The sequence below is a fragment of the Populus euphratica genome, unplaced genomic scaffold (assembly GCF_000495115.2).
Source record: "Populus euphratica unplaced genomic scaffold, PopEup_1.0 scaffold149.1, whole genome shotgun sequence".
Classification (NCBI taxonomy): Eukaryota; Viridiplantae; Streptophyta; class Magnoliopsida; order Malpighiales; family Salicaceae; genus Populus; species Populus euphratica.
The window spans coordinates 785,244-803,904 of NW_011499946.1; the positions used below are offsets into that span (position 1 = coordinate 785,244).

The following is an 18,661-nucleotide window of genomic DNA, read 5'->3' on the forward strand; positions in this document are numbered from 1 at the left end:
AATTCAGTGTAACATGTTATTAATTTGATCAGTTAATAATTAGCAGGGTCACATGTCACGTGAAAATAGAATCATAAGACAATTCTTGTACAGAATCTCTCAAAATGGTTTGCAAGATCCAGAATATATATATATATATATATATAATAGTCGGGATTTCTTGAGTGATTTCCCCATGCGCACAGCTTGTGTCAGCCAGAAATATTTGACTTGTTGGATTAATTAAATTATAGTGTTAGCTGTGATTTTCGTGGCATAAGTGTTTACTTGTCGAGACTTTGTGAGAGCTTAATTTGGTTGCTAATTGGTGGGGGGAGCCCTCAATAACCAGTCAATAACAACTAAGCCCCTAAAATAATTTTTTTTTTAATCAAGCTTTTCTTTTTTTAAAAAAAATCACAGTGTAACCCTCTATTAGCTAATTAAAAGGTAAAAAAAATTCAAGCTAGCTGCCATATCTCCAGAGGAATGCGCAATTGCTTCTAATTATTTTGAACATGATCCAGCTTGCTTGCCGGTGACCTCTGTTCCAATTATAGAGCTCCTCACTTGGGGTGCTGGTGGTTCCAATTATTGGGGTGCTAGCTCCAATTATCATACCTTTAAACCTAGATTGACATGATTGGAATTTTGTGATTTGAAGCTTTAACCAGGATTAAAAAAAAAATAGTACTGATATGATACAATTCAGTTAATTTAATTTTATATTTTAGAATTTAATTGATTCATCAAAACTAATTCAAATCTAACTATTAAAATTAATTCAGATCCAACGACTTAACTTGAAGATTTTTTTGAAAAATAACAAATTATATTATTTTAACTAAAACAAAAGGTCACATCCCAAAATCCATTTCATGTCAATCTTCAAAATAGTGTCATTTTCATTCTAGTTAATTTTAGGCCTTTTCTGGTTAATTCAAGAGGAGATGTGTAAACTAATGCTAAATATTATTTTTTTAAATATTTTTTATTTGAAAATATATTAAAATAATATATATATATATATATATAAATTTATTTTTAATATCAATATATTAAAATAATATAAAAAATAATTTTAAATATTTTTTTTTAATTTACAAAGTTACGGTTGAACCGCAGCGAAGAACACCATCTAACAAGTTGGGTATGCCTGGGATACCCTATTCATGATCCAGTACAATTAAATTTCATTTTTTTCTGTGAGCACACGCCATGCCTTCATTAGATACCAAAATGTGCTGTTGCATAATTGGAATCGAGTCATTACTAATTAAAAAAAAATGTGATTATGACACAAGAAACTTTTGGATAAAAAAGCTGAGCAGAATTGAAGAAACTGTAAACAAATTGTCCAACCAAAACAAGAACAAGAACTAGTACTTCGTTTATTAATAAGAGCCCAAGCAATGCTAGCCAGCATAGCAATTCATATTAATTTTTCTCATCACTTCATCAGATATCTTCCTGTCATCGAATCCTAGAGTGCATGTACTCTCATCTGTAACCGCAGCACTTATCCATGTTTTTATGTTAGAAATCTGAAACTGAATATCAGAAACACAATATTGACTAAGATGAGCATGAAAATAGTGTGGATTGACTTTCATGGCTGTGCTCATGGAGCAGTAAGACAGAGACTTCCGTGATAGGAGTGAAGGGTAGGCGCCCTTACAAGAGTTGTAAGCCACAAATCATGACAGGCCCTCAGATTGTGAAGGCACCCTCCATTGGAGAGGAAGTAATTTTCAATGTGAAAGCCAGGCTCTCATGTGGAGGAGATTTGTTTGGGAATCACATGTGAGCTGGGAATTCCACTCCATTAGAAATAAAAAGTTTGATTTATATATATAAGATGAACCCATCTTATATGTAAGCTCTCACATAACGAACTCAGGTGAAGGACCAAGTAACTCACCGACGCAGGTAATAGGAGCAGCGGAAGACAGGGTGAAAGCCAGGTGCCATATGCCTTGCGAGCTGAAATACTCATTTCCTGCTTGCGAAACAGCCCCGCAGGCCACAGGCTTGACAGTAGCTGTAAGGACATTTAGTCATTTACACGAGTAACCAAAGCAGTGGGAAACAAAAGCCTGTGGAAATGGCTTCCAACGGCCAACAATAAAATCCAAAGAATGTCTATTTACAACAAATTCATAGAGAAACAGTACATCACACACCAGCTTTGCCAACATCATCACACCCCTGGCTACACTACACAACACACAATCACCAGTTCTACATCATTTCATTCGGTTCATGAGAGAGTTTTATACAAATTAATGTACAAAGTTTGGGCACAAATCAGAAATGTAACTGCCTACACTGTGTTGAATCGATGTCAGAAGGACAGTAAGGGCATTTAAAAGTTTTGGACCCGTTCTTTGACATCTTATTGATAGACTGCTTGCATAGCACATGGCCACACTGCATCAACATAGGGGGGTTCTCGTCAGTTGATTGCTCCTTTAACACAGGACATACAAAGATGGAATGGAACTGAAATTCCCTATCCAACTCCACAGGCACTGGTAACTGTTTCATTGACTGCCATTCATGTTTCTTCCCTGCCATCACATTCATAAACTTCAAAAGAGGTGGCAGACCCTGGAACCCTGCTGCTACTGTCACACTCAATGGGCTATCAAAAGACTGCCCCAAAAGATTACAAAACTGCCTCGTAAGCTCCTCAGCCACCACATTCCAATTAGTAGGTGATAGTAAATCAGAATATGGAGAGTGATGGAGCCTTCCAGACCACAGGAGACAGGCCATAAGCTTCTGGATTTCTGAAAAATGGTTGGCACCAAAAGGAGAAATGTGAGTTCTAACATATGAGAGCGCTTTGCTTCTACTTCCACCTTGCAGTATTTCAACAAACTGCAGGCAATGAAGTTTCAACAGCAGGTCTGACCCATTTTCTTTGAGCTTATTGGAATTGGCAGCAGCCCAGTTCAGCGCAGGTTCTAGATTTTTGTTCTTCATAGCTTCGAGTATCATATACATTTCTGAGAAAAGAGATTTCATAGCAGCAGTAGATTCTGGTACATTGGCCTCATTTATAAAGCAGTCACCGACATCAAACAGTCCTTGCCGGTAGAAATGGCCAGCAATTATCTGGTTAACAGTGTGAGCATCAAAATCGATGTTTCTATAAGCTTTGGATATGTCTGGGATGAAAGATTTCTCGAGCTGTTTTGGGTACTTGCTCAGAGCTATATTTAGTTCCTTCTGTGTGCCTTCCAGCTGACTGAGTGGAGCAATTTCTAGCAACTTTTTCTTAAGTTCACCAAAGACAGATTTACAGTCCACTTCAGAACCAAAATGTTCTGCCTTAATTATCTCTAATGAATTCTCAATCTCTTGTATCATCTGAGCAACGACTTCTTGTGTTTTAGAACCAGACATCTTTTGCTTTTTGGCAACACGATCAAATGCATCCTTGATGGGATTCAGATCCATTTTCACTTCACTGTCACTAGTTTGAGCCGAGAAATAGCTATAAAAAGCACCTGCAATATCAGAAAAGGGAAGGTCATCACCAATCTCAATTGCAAAGACCACCAACGCAACACAAAGTAATACTTAATTGGTAATATTTTCAAACAAAAATCTCAATACTTTTCAAAAAAAGTCTCATGCTGAGTTTGAAGCATCAAAGTGCGGATAAGAGTATATTAGCTGTTATCACTGTCACGAGAAATAAAAGAAAAGAGCAAATGATTTTCACCTGCAAGAAAACCGACGTTTATCCCTTGCAAAGTAGCAGAAACGCATTGCTAGTAAATCTCCATCGCAAATCTGATTTAGCAGCAGATAGTCAAACGGATCCAGTCCATTGCAAAGAGCCTCAACACTCAAAGAATTTGTAACAGATTTCATAATTCCGTTGCTAGATTAACCATTGCAATTTTATTTATTTTTTTGCAATGGATTTTCTAAATTCTGACACTAAATTTGAACAAAAAATAATAAAATTGCTTTCAATCTGGTGCAAATCATAAAAATTCATTGAAGATCCTGTCACTAATCCATTGCAAATTAGCTACACCTTTACATCCGTTGCTAATCTGTCACCATGATCGTCGTTGTACAAACAACATAGTCAACGAATCAATTCATTTATATTAAATCATAAGTTTCCAAGGAAACTTTACTAAAAAATAACAAGAACTGGAAAAATGAAACAAATCCAAATCCACTGACACCTTCTACTTCATTTTCTTTAAAAAAAGATTCAAATCTTCCAAGGTATTTCAGCAATCTCATGAAAAAAACAAAGAACCAAAAACAGAAGCTTTCACTTTTACCCACTATAGCAATGAAACAAGAACAGTATGATATCGGGTTTCGCCTTAATCACGAGATTATCAACCATTTTCACAATAGTAATGATTCAGAGAGCCCAACAAAATCGTTAAAAAAAAATTAAGATGAGCAACGTTAGAGAAAAAGGAGGAGGAAGAGAGGAGGGACGTACCACAAGATGCTGGAGGCTTGGGCGTTAGATTATGGGGAGATTGGTCGGCGGCAGGGAGGAGGTTGATGGCGGCTTGGGCGGCGGTTTTAACGGTTGTGGAGTTTTGGGAGAGGTAGAAGATGGTAGGATGAAAAAGCTGATCTCCTTGGCCTTTGAAGATCAGATCGGTTGTTTTACAAAATAAAAAAATAAATAAAAAAATCAATGCGTAAGTACTAATTAGTCCCTCAACGTATTATAATTTTCATAAGTCATCCCCAAACAATTTGAAGTAAAAATCATTCTACCAGTTTATTTATTTTTTGACAAAACAACAAACATTATTTTGATTTTGAATTTTTTAATTTAAATTTATTTTTTATCAACCAAGGTTGATCTTTCTTACAAGTGACGTGGATAATGACGTGGATATTGATGCAGGTAAAATTCTAGGTAGAGTTTTATAAGCTCAACGACTCTTCCTCTAATACTGGTGAGCTTAACCGTTGGTTCCATTATGATAGCACTGTTGAAGGCAGGTGGATTGTCTTACCAAAAGATTCGAAACGTGAAGGGTAAAAATGTAAATAGATTACTTGTAGGGTAGCCCCTTAAGTTTCAGAGGTTTGCCATATTAAACCTTTACATTTAAGACATTGTTTTTGCTGTGGGTTAAAAATGTCTCGACCAAAACTCGAAATTACAAGCATAAAAAATTAATATTACAATCATTTTCATTTATTGGTGAATGAATTTTTTTTTATATACCTAATAGAATTTTAAAATATATAAATACAAATATCAATACTAAAACTAAAATTAAAATTATTAAACCATGTTCGGTTATTAATTCAACTCAAAATTTAGTTTATAAACTAATATGAATCAATCTAAAATAATATTATTTTAAGATTTTTTTCAATTAAATGGTAGAACAATTTCACTTTGCATTTTCTCTTGCCAAAAATTAGGCATGTTTTTTTATTAAATTAAACAAATTTAATTTAATTAATTATCAATTTAATTTAAAATCTAGTTGGAGCGAAGTCTTGAAACATCATTGACTTGTAAACCCGGATAGTTTAATCCTTTCATTTCACTACATCAAAAGCCTACTTCTCATACCAAGCATACTTAATTTATGGAATTATAATAAAATAATTATGAGAAAGAGAATACAACAATTTTCCTTTTCACACCTAATCTGCAGAATGTGGTTCTTGAATTAAAAAACTCGGACATGAATCCTCGGACTTGAACTTCATGAAATGATTTTTTTTATATACTCTAATTCAATTATAAACTGAAGTCAACCTGATAAGGTATCTGTAATGATATTTAATACTAACATAAACAAAACAATTAAAATAAATAAATTATCTTGGTGATAAGAAAAGTTTGGAATTAAGAGGTTTGCTTGTTCTGTGATCTCAAGTTTAAGTTCTCGATTGCTTATATGATGATCATTGGAGGCTTACATGGTTGTTAACTTTAAAACTCATGAGATTAGTCGTGGTACGCGCAAAGTAACTCACATTAATCTAAAAAAAAATGAATCAATTTTACTATTTAGATGAACATAAAACAATTAATTTTTTTATAATCTAATTAAAAAAATGGATTTGAAATTACTGTATCAATATAAATTTATAACATAAATGACTAAAATGTAAAATATAAAAAAAAATATATATAGCTAACTTTATACGAGCAAAATTTTCATTTTAATATAAATCTTTTTTTTTTCAGCCTTTAAGTTAGAGAGAAGATAGATTAACTCGTTTGGAAACAATAAAAATTTAAATTAAAGAAAAGATAAAATAACTTGTTTGAAAAGAGATAAGAGAAAGTAATCTCTAATTTAGATATAAACTTTTTCTTAATATAATAACTTAGCTAATTAACAACATTGATGTTAACCTCTCAAGTTTCATATCTATTGATCAAGCACAATACCACAAATTGATTAAACTTTCAATCGCAATTGTTGGGGTCCTCAGGTGGGTTGAACGATGACGTACTTTGATGAAATTATTGCCAAAAAAAATTAAAATAAATGATCATTATTTTTGTGAGAATGAATAAGCGATCATTATTAATTAGTTAGTTAAATATTTACGAGACACATCAGTTCTTACCGATATTAAACAAGTAATTAAGATATGTGAAGCATAATGATTGAGGATAGCCTACCATTAAAGACTTAGAACAAATTAAAATAGATATAACATTCATGATCAGAATTGAAGAACCTGTATACAAATGTTGAATAAAAATAAAATAAAATAAAGGAAATAAAGTTACTAGTAACTTAGTTTATTTATAAATGTCAAAGCATTGCTAGTCAGCCTAGAAACATTCACTATACTTTTCGTGATCGCGCGCTTGACTGCATAATTTACATTGTTGCCATCAAATCCATCTGTACAGGTAGTCTGATCCGTTATCGCGCCACTGACCCATGTTTTCATGTTATCAATCTGAAATTCTCTGTCAGAACTTGTTAATCTGCGAAGAACCCTCAATGACTGCTTGATCTCATCAATGGAATTTCCAATTTCTTCAATGCAATCTCTAATGATAGCAGCTTCAGTCTTGCTTAACCCCCTTATCTTTGATATACTCTTTACCAATTTGGATGTGTTGCTAGAAGCTTTGAGGGCCACAGTTAATGCTGTCCTGCATAGTTTGAGTTCATTGGTTTTGATGGTGGAGGTGTAAGAAGAGAGGGACTTGAGGCAAAGTTGTGGATATGTGGTGGAATTGCAAGCTGTTTTGAGGTAGTTTGTGTATGTTTTGCTTGGAGTTGTTGTGGTGGTGATAGCTGCTGAGGATGTTTGCACATTTGATGATGAGATGCACAGAAGAAATGTAAGAAGCAATGATAAAACACTGAAAGACGTTGAGCTTGGAATAATTTTAGCTTCCATGATCGATCTAGCTCCCCTTCTTCCTTTCTTTCTTTCTTTCTATCTCTCGATCTCTATTTTGCATTGAATATTGGTGTGTGAAGATCCCAATTTATAGGGAAAATCTGTCAACTGTGCATGTTACGTATCAACATAGAATTGTGGGAAATCAGATGGAATTTAAATAAATCACATGGGTGGCGTGGCTCGCAGCCATGCAGTATGAGATGCCACGCATGATCAGCGATGACGGATGAATAAGATTACTAGCTTGATATATTATAAGGGCTGGCAAGCCTAGCATGATATATTGAAAAACTAGAAGGTACGCTAATCACGTTATAATTTGAGATTTGAGTATTGGAAAAAAGGTTACGAGAAAAAATATTATAAGGAACAGATTATCTGTTCAAATACGAATAACTTATTCAGATATTTCCTTTTGAAACAAATTCAATTAATATGCAAAATATATATATAAAAATTAATAGTTACATCACTTTCTATGGTTGCTGGTACGTAAGAAATACCTCAAAAAATAAATTACAAAGGTGGACTTATCTAGATGACTGCCCATTTGCCTATCTTTTACTCTTGTCTAATTGTAAGTTGTGATCACCCTATCCTGTTCCACGTACTTTAATGTCATGTAAGTTGTAGTAACGTTTGAAAATCTTTTTGTTGATGTAGTGGGTTATGAAAAAAAGATTGAAGTCCGGTCAAAAGTCAAAAACCCAATTAATGCGAGCTAGTAACCTCGTGTTATAAAAAAAATCATAAAAAAATATTTAGGCTATAAACTATTTAGTTTTATTACTGAATTTAAAATAACAAATTAATTTTAAAATTTTTTGATTTAATTTTTTATTTAATTTAAATTTAAAATTAAATTATATAAAATTTATTTCGACATGATCTAATTAACTTGATGAATGCAAAGACAATCAGTAAAAACTATGTTTTAGTTTTAATTTTTTTAAATGATATTTTTTTTTAATAGTGAGATCATGGTATATTGGATTGGCTTAAGTTTCATAATTTATTCCGCAAAACCACAACTCGGGTCATAAACTCCACTGAATTTTAATATTTTTTTCCTTTTTAATCTATTTTTTTCTTAATTATATTATAACAAAAATAAATTATTATAAAATCAATAAAAAATCAAATGCCAATCTGTTTGTTTGGGATTATAATAACTTTATAGAAAATAAATTGAAATAAGTTATGAAAACTAATTGAAAGTCAACCAAATATCATAACATTTATTTTATACTATAATAACTTCATAAAAAGTAAACTGAAATAAATTATGAATATCAATTTAAAAATAAATAAATATTAAAAGATAAAATTAAAAAAATCAATAAAAAATTCAAGCATATAATAAAAAAATCATGAAAATAAAAAAAAGGAGAAGTGTGCTTCATTGACCATATAAATAGTAAAGTACAATCAAATCTCCTAATTTTTTTAGCTGTATTAGGCAATATGTGTGTGTGTGTGTGGAATGGAGATGTGAACATAAAAAAAATCAATAAGGTAGCTTGCAATTAATTTTCTTATTAGACCGAGAAGTAGGGGAGGTTTGGGAGCTGGATTTTTTTCGGCTAAAAACAAAGCCATGTTGTTTCAATGATTATGGTGGTATTACAATGATGTGACAACTGCCTAAAGGAATTATACGAATATAAAATATCAATATAATAATAGCGGGGTAGTGCTAAAGTTTTCAAGAACTCTTTTAGCTATTTGAAGTAATGTTTATGCATCCGAAAATGATGCGGAGGATTATGCTATTGGTTTATAAAATGCTATATCAATGGTCGTGGAGAATCAAAATAACACTTTTTAAGTGCTTATATTTTTTAATCTTTATTCGGTTAGTCTAATTCCAAATGCTAAGATATCATAGATAAATTATGTTGTTTATTTTTGTATTTTAAAAATATTTGTAAAATAATATAAATTTTATTTTATTTTTATTTTAAATTAATATATTTTTGAATTTTTTATATTATTTTGATGTATTGATATCAAAAATAATTTTTAAAAATTAAAAAAACTTATTTTAATATATTTTTAAATAAAAAATATTTTAAAAAACAACCGCAACAACTCTCCAATATACTAAAAGAATTTGGGATTGGAAAAAGGTTGCATTTGCTTCGAGGGGTCTCCTTAATTTTAAGAATGGAACATATATTGTATGGGTAGCATGTGATAGACTCCAACTTTCAACTCCTTGTAGGTACATCAAAAGGAGTTTATTTTATGGATAGGTAATGATCAATGCATGGAATCTTTTATATTTGCTTAAGTAGAATTCGCTTTAGATTATGAAAAGGTGTGGATCTAATCTTTTGATTGCAAAACTTTGAAAGGAGTAACTCCCAATCTTAAGTCATTATTTTAAAATTTGCTTTAAATTAAGCTTTGGGAGATTAATTTCTACAATTTCTTGAACCAATTCAAGAGGTATAAAAATTCCTCAAAATGGATTTTTACAATAATTTTCAATAAACAGCAAGAACCCAAAACAAATGTCGACATTTTATCTAATATGCCTCGAACAATAACTTGTGTCCTGGAAAGATGAGGAAGACAGAGACAGAAGAAGAACATTGTTTCGCATCGGTCAGCAAGGCTACTGAAGAAAACAGGAGGCTCTCGGCATGGAGGTGCCCTACTAATTAATTAACCAGCTCTTGAAGAAATACAAAAGGTCAAACCCTATAGCTAGTCATGTGCCTGCCCTATAAGTTCTGTATGGACACATGCCTTGGGCAGTTCACATGTGCCTTGAACCCTATCTTGCATGATTCGCTGCTCAAGAGATGGCGGTGTCCATGCTTATTCTTGGGGCAAGCTTAATGATCATCTACATCCATGTATTCACTCCATGTCAAGATTCTTTTTTCTTTTCTTGGAATATTAGCAAATATTGTGGAATATGGGGAAGATGCATTTTATCAAGACTGGAAAATAATGATGCACTCCATCACATTATGAAGTCACCTAGCATGTTATTTTTGATTGAAGGGATTAGATCCTTTTGGAAATACAGCTTAATCAGTATTTTAAAAAAATAATTTTTTTTATTAAGATTTAATTTTTTTATATGTTTTATATTACTTTGATGTATTAATCTCAAAAATAATTTTTTAAAATAAAAAAAATATTATTTTAATAAATTTCAATATAAAAAATATTTTAAAAAGCAACTGCAACCACATTTCGAAATAAACACTTATTTAGTAATCTAGAATAGCAGTATAAAAAATATTTTAAAAAATAATCATAACTATATTCATAAATAAACGCTTCAGTGGCAATGTAAAATGGATTTTGATTAATATCACATGGTAATATAAAGTTATTTTTAAAATTCTATCTAATAATTTAAAATTTATAATTAAATAATTTTTTGATATGATATTAAATTTTTATAATTAAAAAATTATAAATTTAAATTTTATCATTTTTATTCTAATAAATAAAATTAAATATAAAATAGTATAGATTTATAAAATTTTTAGTAATATAAAACTATTTTTAAAATTTTATCTAACACTTTAAATTTTTAAATAAAGATAATTATTAAATTTTTTAAATGGAAACTTCGTTAAAGTTAATGCACCATTTTCCACGCAAATCAATGTCTTTGTATCATTGCAAGTGACTTTTCTGGTAACAATAATTTATATTGAATATACTTTCTTCAGTGATAAATCCAATGGTTGAAATTTTAGGACAAAAGAATTCGAAAATAAAATTTCAATAAAGGACAGAAGAGTTCTTAATTTAAGATTGCAAAACTATTGTGCAAGGGAACAAAGAGAGTGACAATATCTTTCGTGTATTTCTCAAAGAAAACCATCGACAATCAAGTCCGTGCTGGAGATGGAGAGGTGCAGGAAGCTGGGTGTATTTGATATTATGTTCTGAAAATGTTTTTGAAGAAAATTAATTTTTTATTTTTTTATTTTAAAATAATATTTTTTAATGTTTTCAAATTATTTTAATATATTTATATCAAAAATAATTTTAAAAAATATTATTTTAATCTATTTTAAAAAATAATTACAATTATATTTCCAAACAATTCAAACAATAGGCATAAGGAGGGAAGGATGCATGATATGGCGTTAGGGGAGGGCAGGATTATAATATTCTTAATTTTGGAGGTCGTTTCAGAATAATGATTCGAACTCTCCACATTAGGTGGCATTTTGGCACTTTTATAAACTTTGGAAGCATGACTCGAAGCTATGGGCCTTATCAAGATTTTAGCCCAAACAATACCATGTTTTTAATCTCGAGTAAAAATGGGAATTTAGGTTTGAATTTTTGCTGTGTTTCGATTAAAAAAAATTAACATTGATTTTTTTTCTAACCTGGATGATGTTTCCAATCTTTCATAGCTATTAAATTAGGTTGTTTGGCCAAATGAAATTTATTAGATGATTAAGCATGTGTGTTTTGTACTATGTTCAGGTCTCTTTTTTGTTTGGACAATGATGCAATGACTAATTGCTTTGGGGAAGAGCATTATTTGAAGACATTAGGCAGACTTTTGTGCATGAATAAATTTTAATAATTGGCATGTATTTGAAAAATAAATTTTAATAATTTAGGGAAAAAAAATTATAATCACATCTAATTAGGGTCAATCATGAACATGTACATGCAAAAAAAAAAAATCAAAACACTAACAAATTTGATTGAAATGGAAATTAAGTTTCTCATGGCAACTTGAACATTAGAAATTCAAATATTACCTCTACCAAGAACACCTATATTTTATTTAATTCATGCTGCATTTAATTCTGGTTCCACTAATTTCTTCAAAGATATGGATGCATATCTAGTCCTAAGCTGAATTTCTTTAATTTGGTGTACCTAATTACCTAATTAATTAGTGAACTCTATGCCTTGGAACATGCCTACCTAAATTAGCAGAGAATAAGGAAGAATGAGTGGTCTCTAGCACAAACAAAGTAATACAAACTTTATTACAACCAACCAAATTGCTAGAGCAAACAATCCATGGATTTGCTTTAATTTGTATTGAGACACACTAGAGAAGAGGAGTAAGTAACTTATGGCTAATTAAGTTCACTGGAGCTGATTAATGAATACTGTTAATGAGAGCTAAGGAAATGCTAGTTAACTGAGCAACTGTCACGATATAGCTCCTTGTAGTATCCTTAACCTTCCCATCCATGGAATTTTCTTCAAAGTCATCCATACAGGTATCTTCGTCCGTCAAGGCAGCACTTACCCATGTTTGTATGTTGCTCATTTCCATTTCAAAATCTGGGCCTTCAAGATGGCTCATTGCTAGCATTGACTTCTGAAGTTCCTCGACCGAGTCTTTCATGGTTTCGACGCATTCCTTTATGGCGCCAGCTTCTCTAGGCCTTAGCTTGCGCTTTTTCAATAGCTTTTGCACCATGATTAACGTGGACTCTGCGTTTTTTAGGGTCTCTGATAGTGAAACATTGGCTAATTGTGTAGGATTATCTTGAATGGTATCAGCATAAGCTGAGAGTTTCTTGTAACACAAGTCTGGATACCTTGTCACCCCACATGAGGTTTTAATAAAATCATCACCAGACTCAACCTGAGGCTCAAAGTTTTCAGCCAAGCAAGTTTTCACTGCACAAAAGAATGCTAGAGTGGTACTAAGGATGGCAAGGCTATGGCAATAGGATTGCTTTGAAACTGCTGAAGATGCCATTACAGTGGAATTGTTATTGAGGGATGGTGTGTGGATGGTAAGCAAAAGGTCCTACTGTACACCTTTTAAAGGATAATGTGCCCTACAACAATTGTAATGAAGTGCGAAAATGTGGGGCACAATTTCTTGAATTAGTGATCGGTAACAGAAGAAGCGATTGGGAAAGATGAGATCGAGCAGTACTGATTCACATGCACTGAAATAGGATTGTCACTTTTGGAAAACGATTGAAACCTTCAGATCACTTTTAGAAGAGTTGTAGTTTTGTCTGTGGTCCTCTATTCACAATAGACAAAGGAATCTGAACAATTTTTTTGTTCTTTTGAATGTCCTATATGAATTTAATCCAGGAGAAAGGATTCAGGAAAGTTTGTGAAGCTTAATCTAATCCGAAAAACTTAATTTCATGTATGGACAGTAATAGCACTATGAAAAGAATTAGCTTGAAAGAAAGGAAATAAATTATTGTCAGCTATAATCTTATAGTTTTTGTCTTGTATATATTCTGTGTGTGTGTGTGTGTGTAGTGTGTACTACTGATAGATCAGGAAATCTTCCCCAGAGCCCTGGGAATAGAATTGTAGAGTCTATGAAACATCAGAAATTGCAGAAAGTTTTCAAGAAATGAAGCTACACACACCCGCGGATGAAAACAACTACCTCTAGCTAATAAAATAAAATAAAATAAATACTAACTCTAGCCAATCTTAATATCGTTTTGTATAATGGGACAATAATCCAAAGATACATGGACTTGGGCCTATAGTTATGTTTGATTGTATTGCTTCAAAAGACATATTATTATATGGGTTGTAGCAGCTATACTGTGGGCCTATTTAATTTTTTTTCAACATAAATTAAATTTAAAAAAAGAATGTTAAAGAAATAAAAGTATTTCTAAAAATATCAAAAAGTAATTCCGAGATTCAGTTCATTATCTTAGCTGAATTTAATAAACTTAGTTAATTTAAATAATATAAATATAATAATAATATAATAATAAATAAATAAAATTGTTAACAAATAAAGAATGTTCAGGCATGATTTAAAAAATAATAATACAAGAGTGGGGTCATTAATTTAACTGAATTCAATAAGTTTAGTTAATTTAATAATATAATTTTAAAAAAATCAGTATTAAATAAAGCAAAATAATAATAATAATAATAATAATAATTAACTATAAGAAATGAGATGCCAATACAATATTACAAGTAAAAAAAGTCTATTAGATTTTTATTGTTGTTGTTTTGTTGTAGACACTACTTCACCACAAGAAAGAAAATCAAGTAAAATATTAAAAATTGAGTATTTCATGATTATATTTAATTAATTAATTTAATTTAATATAAAATATTTCACTAAAAAAATCTAAATTTAACAAAAAAAATAAGACTTGAGAAAATATGATTCCTTTTCAAAACTAGTGAGAATTCATACATAAAGTCAAAAAAATAACAGAGATCAAAATCTAATTAAATAAATATCAAATGCTAAAACTAAATAACATGAGCTCAAAATATAAAAACTAAGCAAACCCAAGTAAATTTTTTAAATTAGATTAATTCTCTAAACTTGCAATTCGTGAAATCTTAGACTCGATCTCAATAAAAAAACTCAATTTTCAACTATTTTAATGTTTAAAGATGAAATCAAGAAAAATATCAATCAAAAAAATTTATCAAAGTAAAAAGAAATAGCAATTAAAAGAATGAATATTAAATATAATAGAAAAAATTTAAAGAATAACATCAAGAAAAAAAATCAATTGTAAAAATCATTTAAAATAAAATAAATAACAATTAAAAAACTAAGAACCAAATCTAATGAATAAAAAAATTAAAAAAATATAATTCTATAATTATTTTATATAAAATAATTCATTTTTAAAAAAACATGTATTAAATAAAAAAAATCAAAGGCCTGATTATAAACTTTAGAAGGTCATATACAAAAATAAAGGAGGAGAAAATATAGAAAGAAGGAAAAAAATTCCCTTAGCTCCAAACCTGAGGTCGGTTGGCGCCAAACCTGATTGACATGGGGAAAACATTTGGTAACCATGATTATCGAGTGCTGCCTACCATCTGGAAACTGGAAATGCAAATGAAAACATCACATGTCGATCACAATGTGAAAGGTCTGAAAGGCAGAGCTATGTTAACAACAGTAGAGGCAATTGCCCTTTGAATCTCAGAAAAATGTACAAGTCAATTTTCAGATGTGAAAGAAAGAAAATGGGGCCATCTACGCCATCAAGGAAGAAACATTTCCAGCAAGCAAAAAGCTGTCTATAGTTGCATGACTATTAGAAATGATAGATTACAAGGAATTAATCAGTGAAATCAATTCAAAGGCAACAACAAGAAGAACAAAAGTCTCAATCTCAAATTAACTACTCGAGGTCGGTTATTAGATCCTTTTGCCAAAGCCCCAAATCAAAATCAATTCAAAGCTAGCTACTGTAAACAATTTCTTGCGGCTATGTTAGCAAGAATAGGTGTCTTGAAATGGTTTCTTTTGACTTTACATCAGCTAAAATGGAATTCTAACTTGAGTTCTTTCTCCTGTTCTTGTTAGTACGTGCAGGGGTCTAAGCATCCTGATCTTTTAACAGTACTATCAGATGATAACAAGCTCCTTTGTATTCATAATTGGATGACGCTTGTGAATTCTTCGATCCTGTGTAAGGAAAACTGTAGACATGCTTGTAAAAGATATCTTGAGGTAAAGTTGTGTTCAGACAAGCTTGAAACGAATCAAAGGACAAAGAAGATCACAAAGCACTTCTCTTTATGAAAAGGAGTCTCGTACACGGTTATCTTTATAGATTTCTTTAAATTTTCTTCCAATTAAGTATCTTGCTTTTTTCGTCATAGCTTTAATACCACTAGCCCTTGCATTCCTTTTGATGGACACTGGCTTTCAAGTCTAATTTGGGGCTGGAGGGCTGAAAAACAAAGTGCAACACGTACTGCTATATATCAAAAGGATAGAAGGATATAAAATAGCCTTTCATTTTATTTTTATTTTTCTGTGTGGAAGATAATAGGTAATTTCATTTATTATAAAAAAAATAGGTATTTTCAGAATTATTTTAATACATACAAATTATAACAATATATGTTATCATTTAAATATGTGAATCCTTGGCTTCCCTTCGTTTTGTTCATGCGTAGAGGCCAGATCCCACAAGTTTGGAGGCGTTGAATTAGTACTCTACCGATATTGTTGTCACTTGTACAGCCTCAGGCAGCCGTGGAACGTATGTTCTTAGTGAATGTATAGCATCGTGTATTCTACTACTGATAATGTTTTCTCTAAAATATTTTTAGTTGTGGTTTTTAAAAAAAAATAAAAAATTTATATTTAATTATTATCATGAGATGGATTTTCACATACAAAATAAATAAAAATCTTATTTTCATAAATAAAAAATATGTTATTTTAGTTTGTATAAAACTAAGATAATCTTAGTTATTTCAATAATGAATTAATCAACTATTATTAGAAAAAATAAATAGTAATGATGTTAGCCCATATCATATGATTAACTCTATTTAAGAAATATTATTTTTATTTATAAAACTTAACCGACATGACTCAAGAATTAGATTATAGGTTGAATGAGTTGACTCATTAGTCCAATATTAACTCAGGCTATATTTTATTTTAAATAAATAAAAGATAATATCATATTAAAAAGAAAAAAAACCAGTTCAAGTATCCGTTAAATAAAAAACAACCAATTGATTTGAAGGGAGAAAAAAATTAAAAGCAGCCCACTATAATACTCGTAGCCTTAAGTATGCTAGCAGACTCTTAAGTATCTAGACATGCATGAATATCAACTTTCAAGCAGCCAAAATATCTCCATAATGCATCAATAATGCTGATATTTTTGGAAGCTTTAGACCATGCGTGACGATTTTCGAGAAGTAATTAATAACTGCATCAAATGAAAGAGAAGTTTAAACAGGACAAGCGTGCCCTGCAGCCTTAGATAAGGTCTGAATTCTTTGGTCCAAATTGCTAAACCAATCTACAAAATTGGTGACTCAACAGGCTAAGGGAGAGTTCCCAACTTTTGTTTTATGGCCACGGGATTCTCCTTCAATCCTTCTGGGTAGAAAGGGAAGGCTAGCTAGGGTCAACATTCAGATACGTCTATGGCATGGGAAGGAAGACGACAAATCTTAATGGGAAAGGGACTCTATCAGTTTAGCATCCATCTCTTTTGGAATCTTAATTAAGACCCTAAATCACATGCACTCTACTCCGTGAACAAATTTGATTTTGAATCCCAACACACTGTTTTGACCTATCTTATCAAGTGTTTTATTCCCTTGTTTTAGAGCAATTTTCATTTTTCTATTTGAGGTGCCACTTGAATGGAAGAATTACTAATCATAGGCCATCACGAGATACAATGAATCATAGATAATAAAAAATGAAAAAGGAAAAGAAAAAGAAAACTAATGGGGCAGCTTGAATTATTGCGGGAGTCCTGGTTGCGGTATTTTTCTAAGAATGTTTCACTCTATTTTATTTTTGGGATATAACTAAATTAAGTATTAACTTGGAGAGTGTAAGATGTGGAAATTGATGAGAGATGAGAGAGAGAAATAAGAAAAGTAAAAAAAAAAAAAATCATTGGAACTACACTTAGGGTTCCCATCAACATATAATGCTTGATAGAATTGTCATAATTTATTTTTGAGGGATAATTATTTATTGTTTTTTTATATTTTATCAAAAATAAATTATATTTTTAATTTTAGTTTTTTTAAATGATGGATAATTATCATAATGTTGTATATATACAACAAAAATAATTATTACTGAGATAATTTTATTAACATATTATAAAATTTTATAATTTTTTAATAGACTGAATTGTGAAATTTAGATTTTATCAATAATATTTTTAGTGATTAAATCATGAATGAAAAGCATCTATTTAGTGAACATCTTTTTCAGTGACTAAAGGAAAGCACACGTTTCATCAAAGTATATTTATCTTTTTCATGTGTTGGTGTGTGTAGTATAAGTATCAATTATTCTTCCTCCTTTATACTTGATAGGGTTAAATAAGAGATTGAAAATTTGATTTGATTTAAATTTGATTTTTTTAAATTAACAAATTTTAATTTAATTTTACTGAATCATGTACCAAGAAAGCTTCGTAATACAAGACCCCATAAGAAATCAACCGAAAAAATCAACAAGTGTAAACCTAAGTCTATGTACACAGAAGGATCATTCAGAAGAATAAAAGAAAAGGAAAAAAAAAGTGAAGTTACCGAAAAAACAAATGAAAAAAAAATCCAAAGTACATTGTGAGTAGGATCATAATAAAAAGACTAAGCCTTTTTAGTCGTGGGTAGGGACACAGTAAAAAAAAGCCTTTTTAGTTTTTTTTTTTTATAGTAAAACCATAACCATCTTTTAATAAGAGAAAGCTTAATCATTTAGTCATATTTTGGTTATTAACCATCAGTTTCAACAAATACATTGTACTAAACCGATAAGAAAGGTGTATCTATAAAATCGTTTAAGAAAAAACTT

General features: G+C 30.6%; 3 protein-coding genes across 5 annotated transcripts; all 3 read right to left on the reverse strand.

The window, feature by feature from the left end:
• Nucleotides 1-2,061: 2,061 nt before the first annotated feature.
• On the reverse strand, nt 2,062-4,606 carry LOC105137619 (protein RMD5 homolog A-like). Of its 3 annotated transcripts, XM_011043423.1 has the most exons (3): nt 4,463-4,606; nt 3,717-3,783; nt 2,062-3,494 (listed from the first exon to the last, which is right to left on the reverse strand). In XM_011043423.1, the coding sequence occupies exons 2-3, from the start codon at nt 3,757-3,759 to the stop codon at nt 2,287-2,289; spliced, it is 1,251 nt and encodes a 416-aa protein (XP_011041725.1). In that variant the 5' UTR covers nt 3,760-3,783; nt 4,463-4,606; the 3' UTR covers nt 2,062-2,286. The 3 variants fall into 3 exon arrangements, with proteins under 3 accessions (XP_011041725.1, XP_011041726.1, XP_011041727.1); XM_011043424.1 differs by lacking the exon at nt 3,717-3,783; XM_011043425.1 differs by lacking the exon at nt 4,463-4,606 and having other exon boundaries at nt 3,713-3,783.
• A 1,996-nt stretch (nt 4,607-6,602) lies between these two features.
• LOC105137620 (21 kDa protein-like) lies at nt 6,603-7,419 on the reverse strand. Its single transcript, XM_011043427.1, has one exon. It carries the CDS (start codon nt 7,369-7,371, stop codon nt 6,745-6,747), a length of 627 nt encoding a protein of 208 aa, XP_011041729.1. The 5' UTR covers nt 7,372-7,419; the 3' UTR covers nt 6,603-6,744.
• Nucleotides 7,420-12,318: 4,899 nt separating this feature from the next.
• LOC105137621 (21 kDa protein-like) lies at nt 12,319-13,121 on the reverse strand. Its single transcript, XM_011043428.1, has one exon. It carries the CDS (start codon nt 13,091-13,093, stop codon nt 12,482-12,484), a length of 612 nt encoding a protein of 203 aa, XP_011041730.1. The 5' UTR covers nt 13,094-13,121; the 3' UTR covers nt 12,319-12,481.
• Nucleotides 13,122-18,661: the final 5,540 nt, after the last annotated feature.

Excerpts from the sequence above, each read along its gene's own strand:
- LOC105137619 (XM_011043423.1), bottom strand. The coding sequence starts at position 3,759 with ATGCGTTTCTGCTACTTTGCAAGGGATAAACGTCGGTTTTCTT. Across the intron at positions 3,495-3,716 it reads GGATAAACGTCGGTTTTCTT|GTGCTTTTTATAGCTATTTC; the intron begins GCAGGTGAAAAT and ends CTGATATTGCAG.
- LOC105137620 (XM_011043427.1), bottom strand. The coding sequence starts at position 7,371 with ATGGAAGCTAAAATTATTCCAAGCTCAACGTCTTTCAGTGTTTTATCA.
- LOC105137621 (XM_011043428.1), bottom strand. The coding sequence starts at position 13,093 with ATGGCATCTTCAGCAGTTTCAAAGCAATCCTATTGCCATAGCCTTGCC.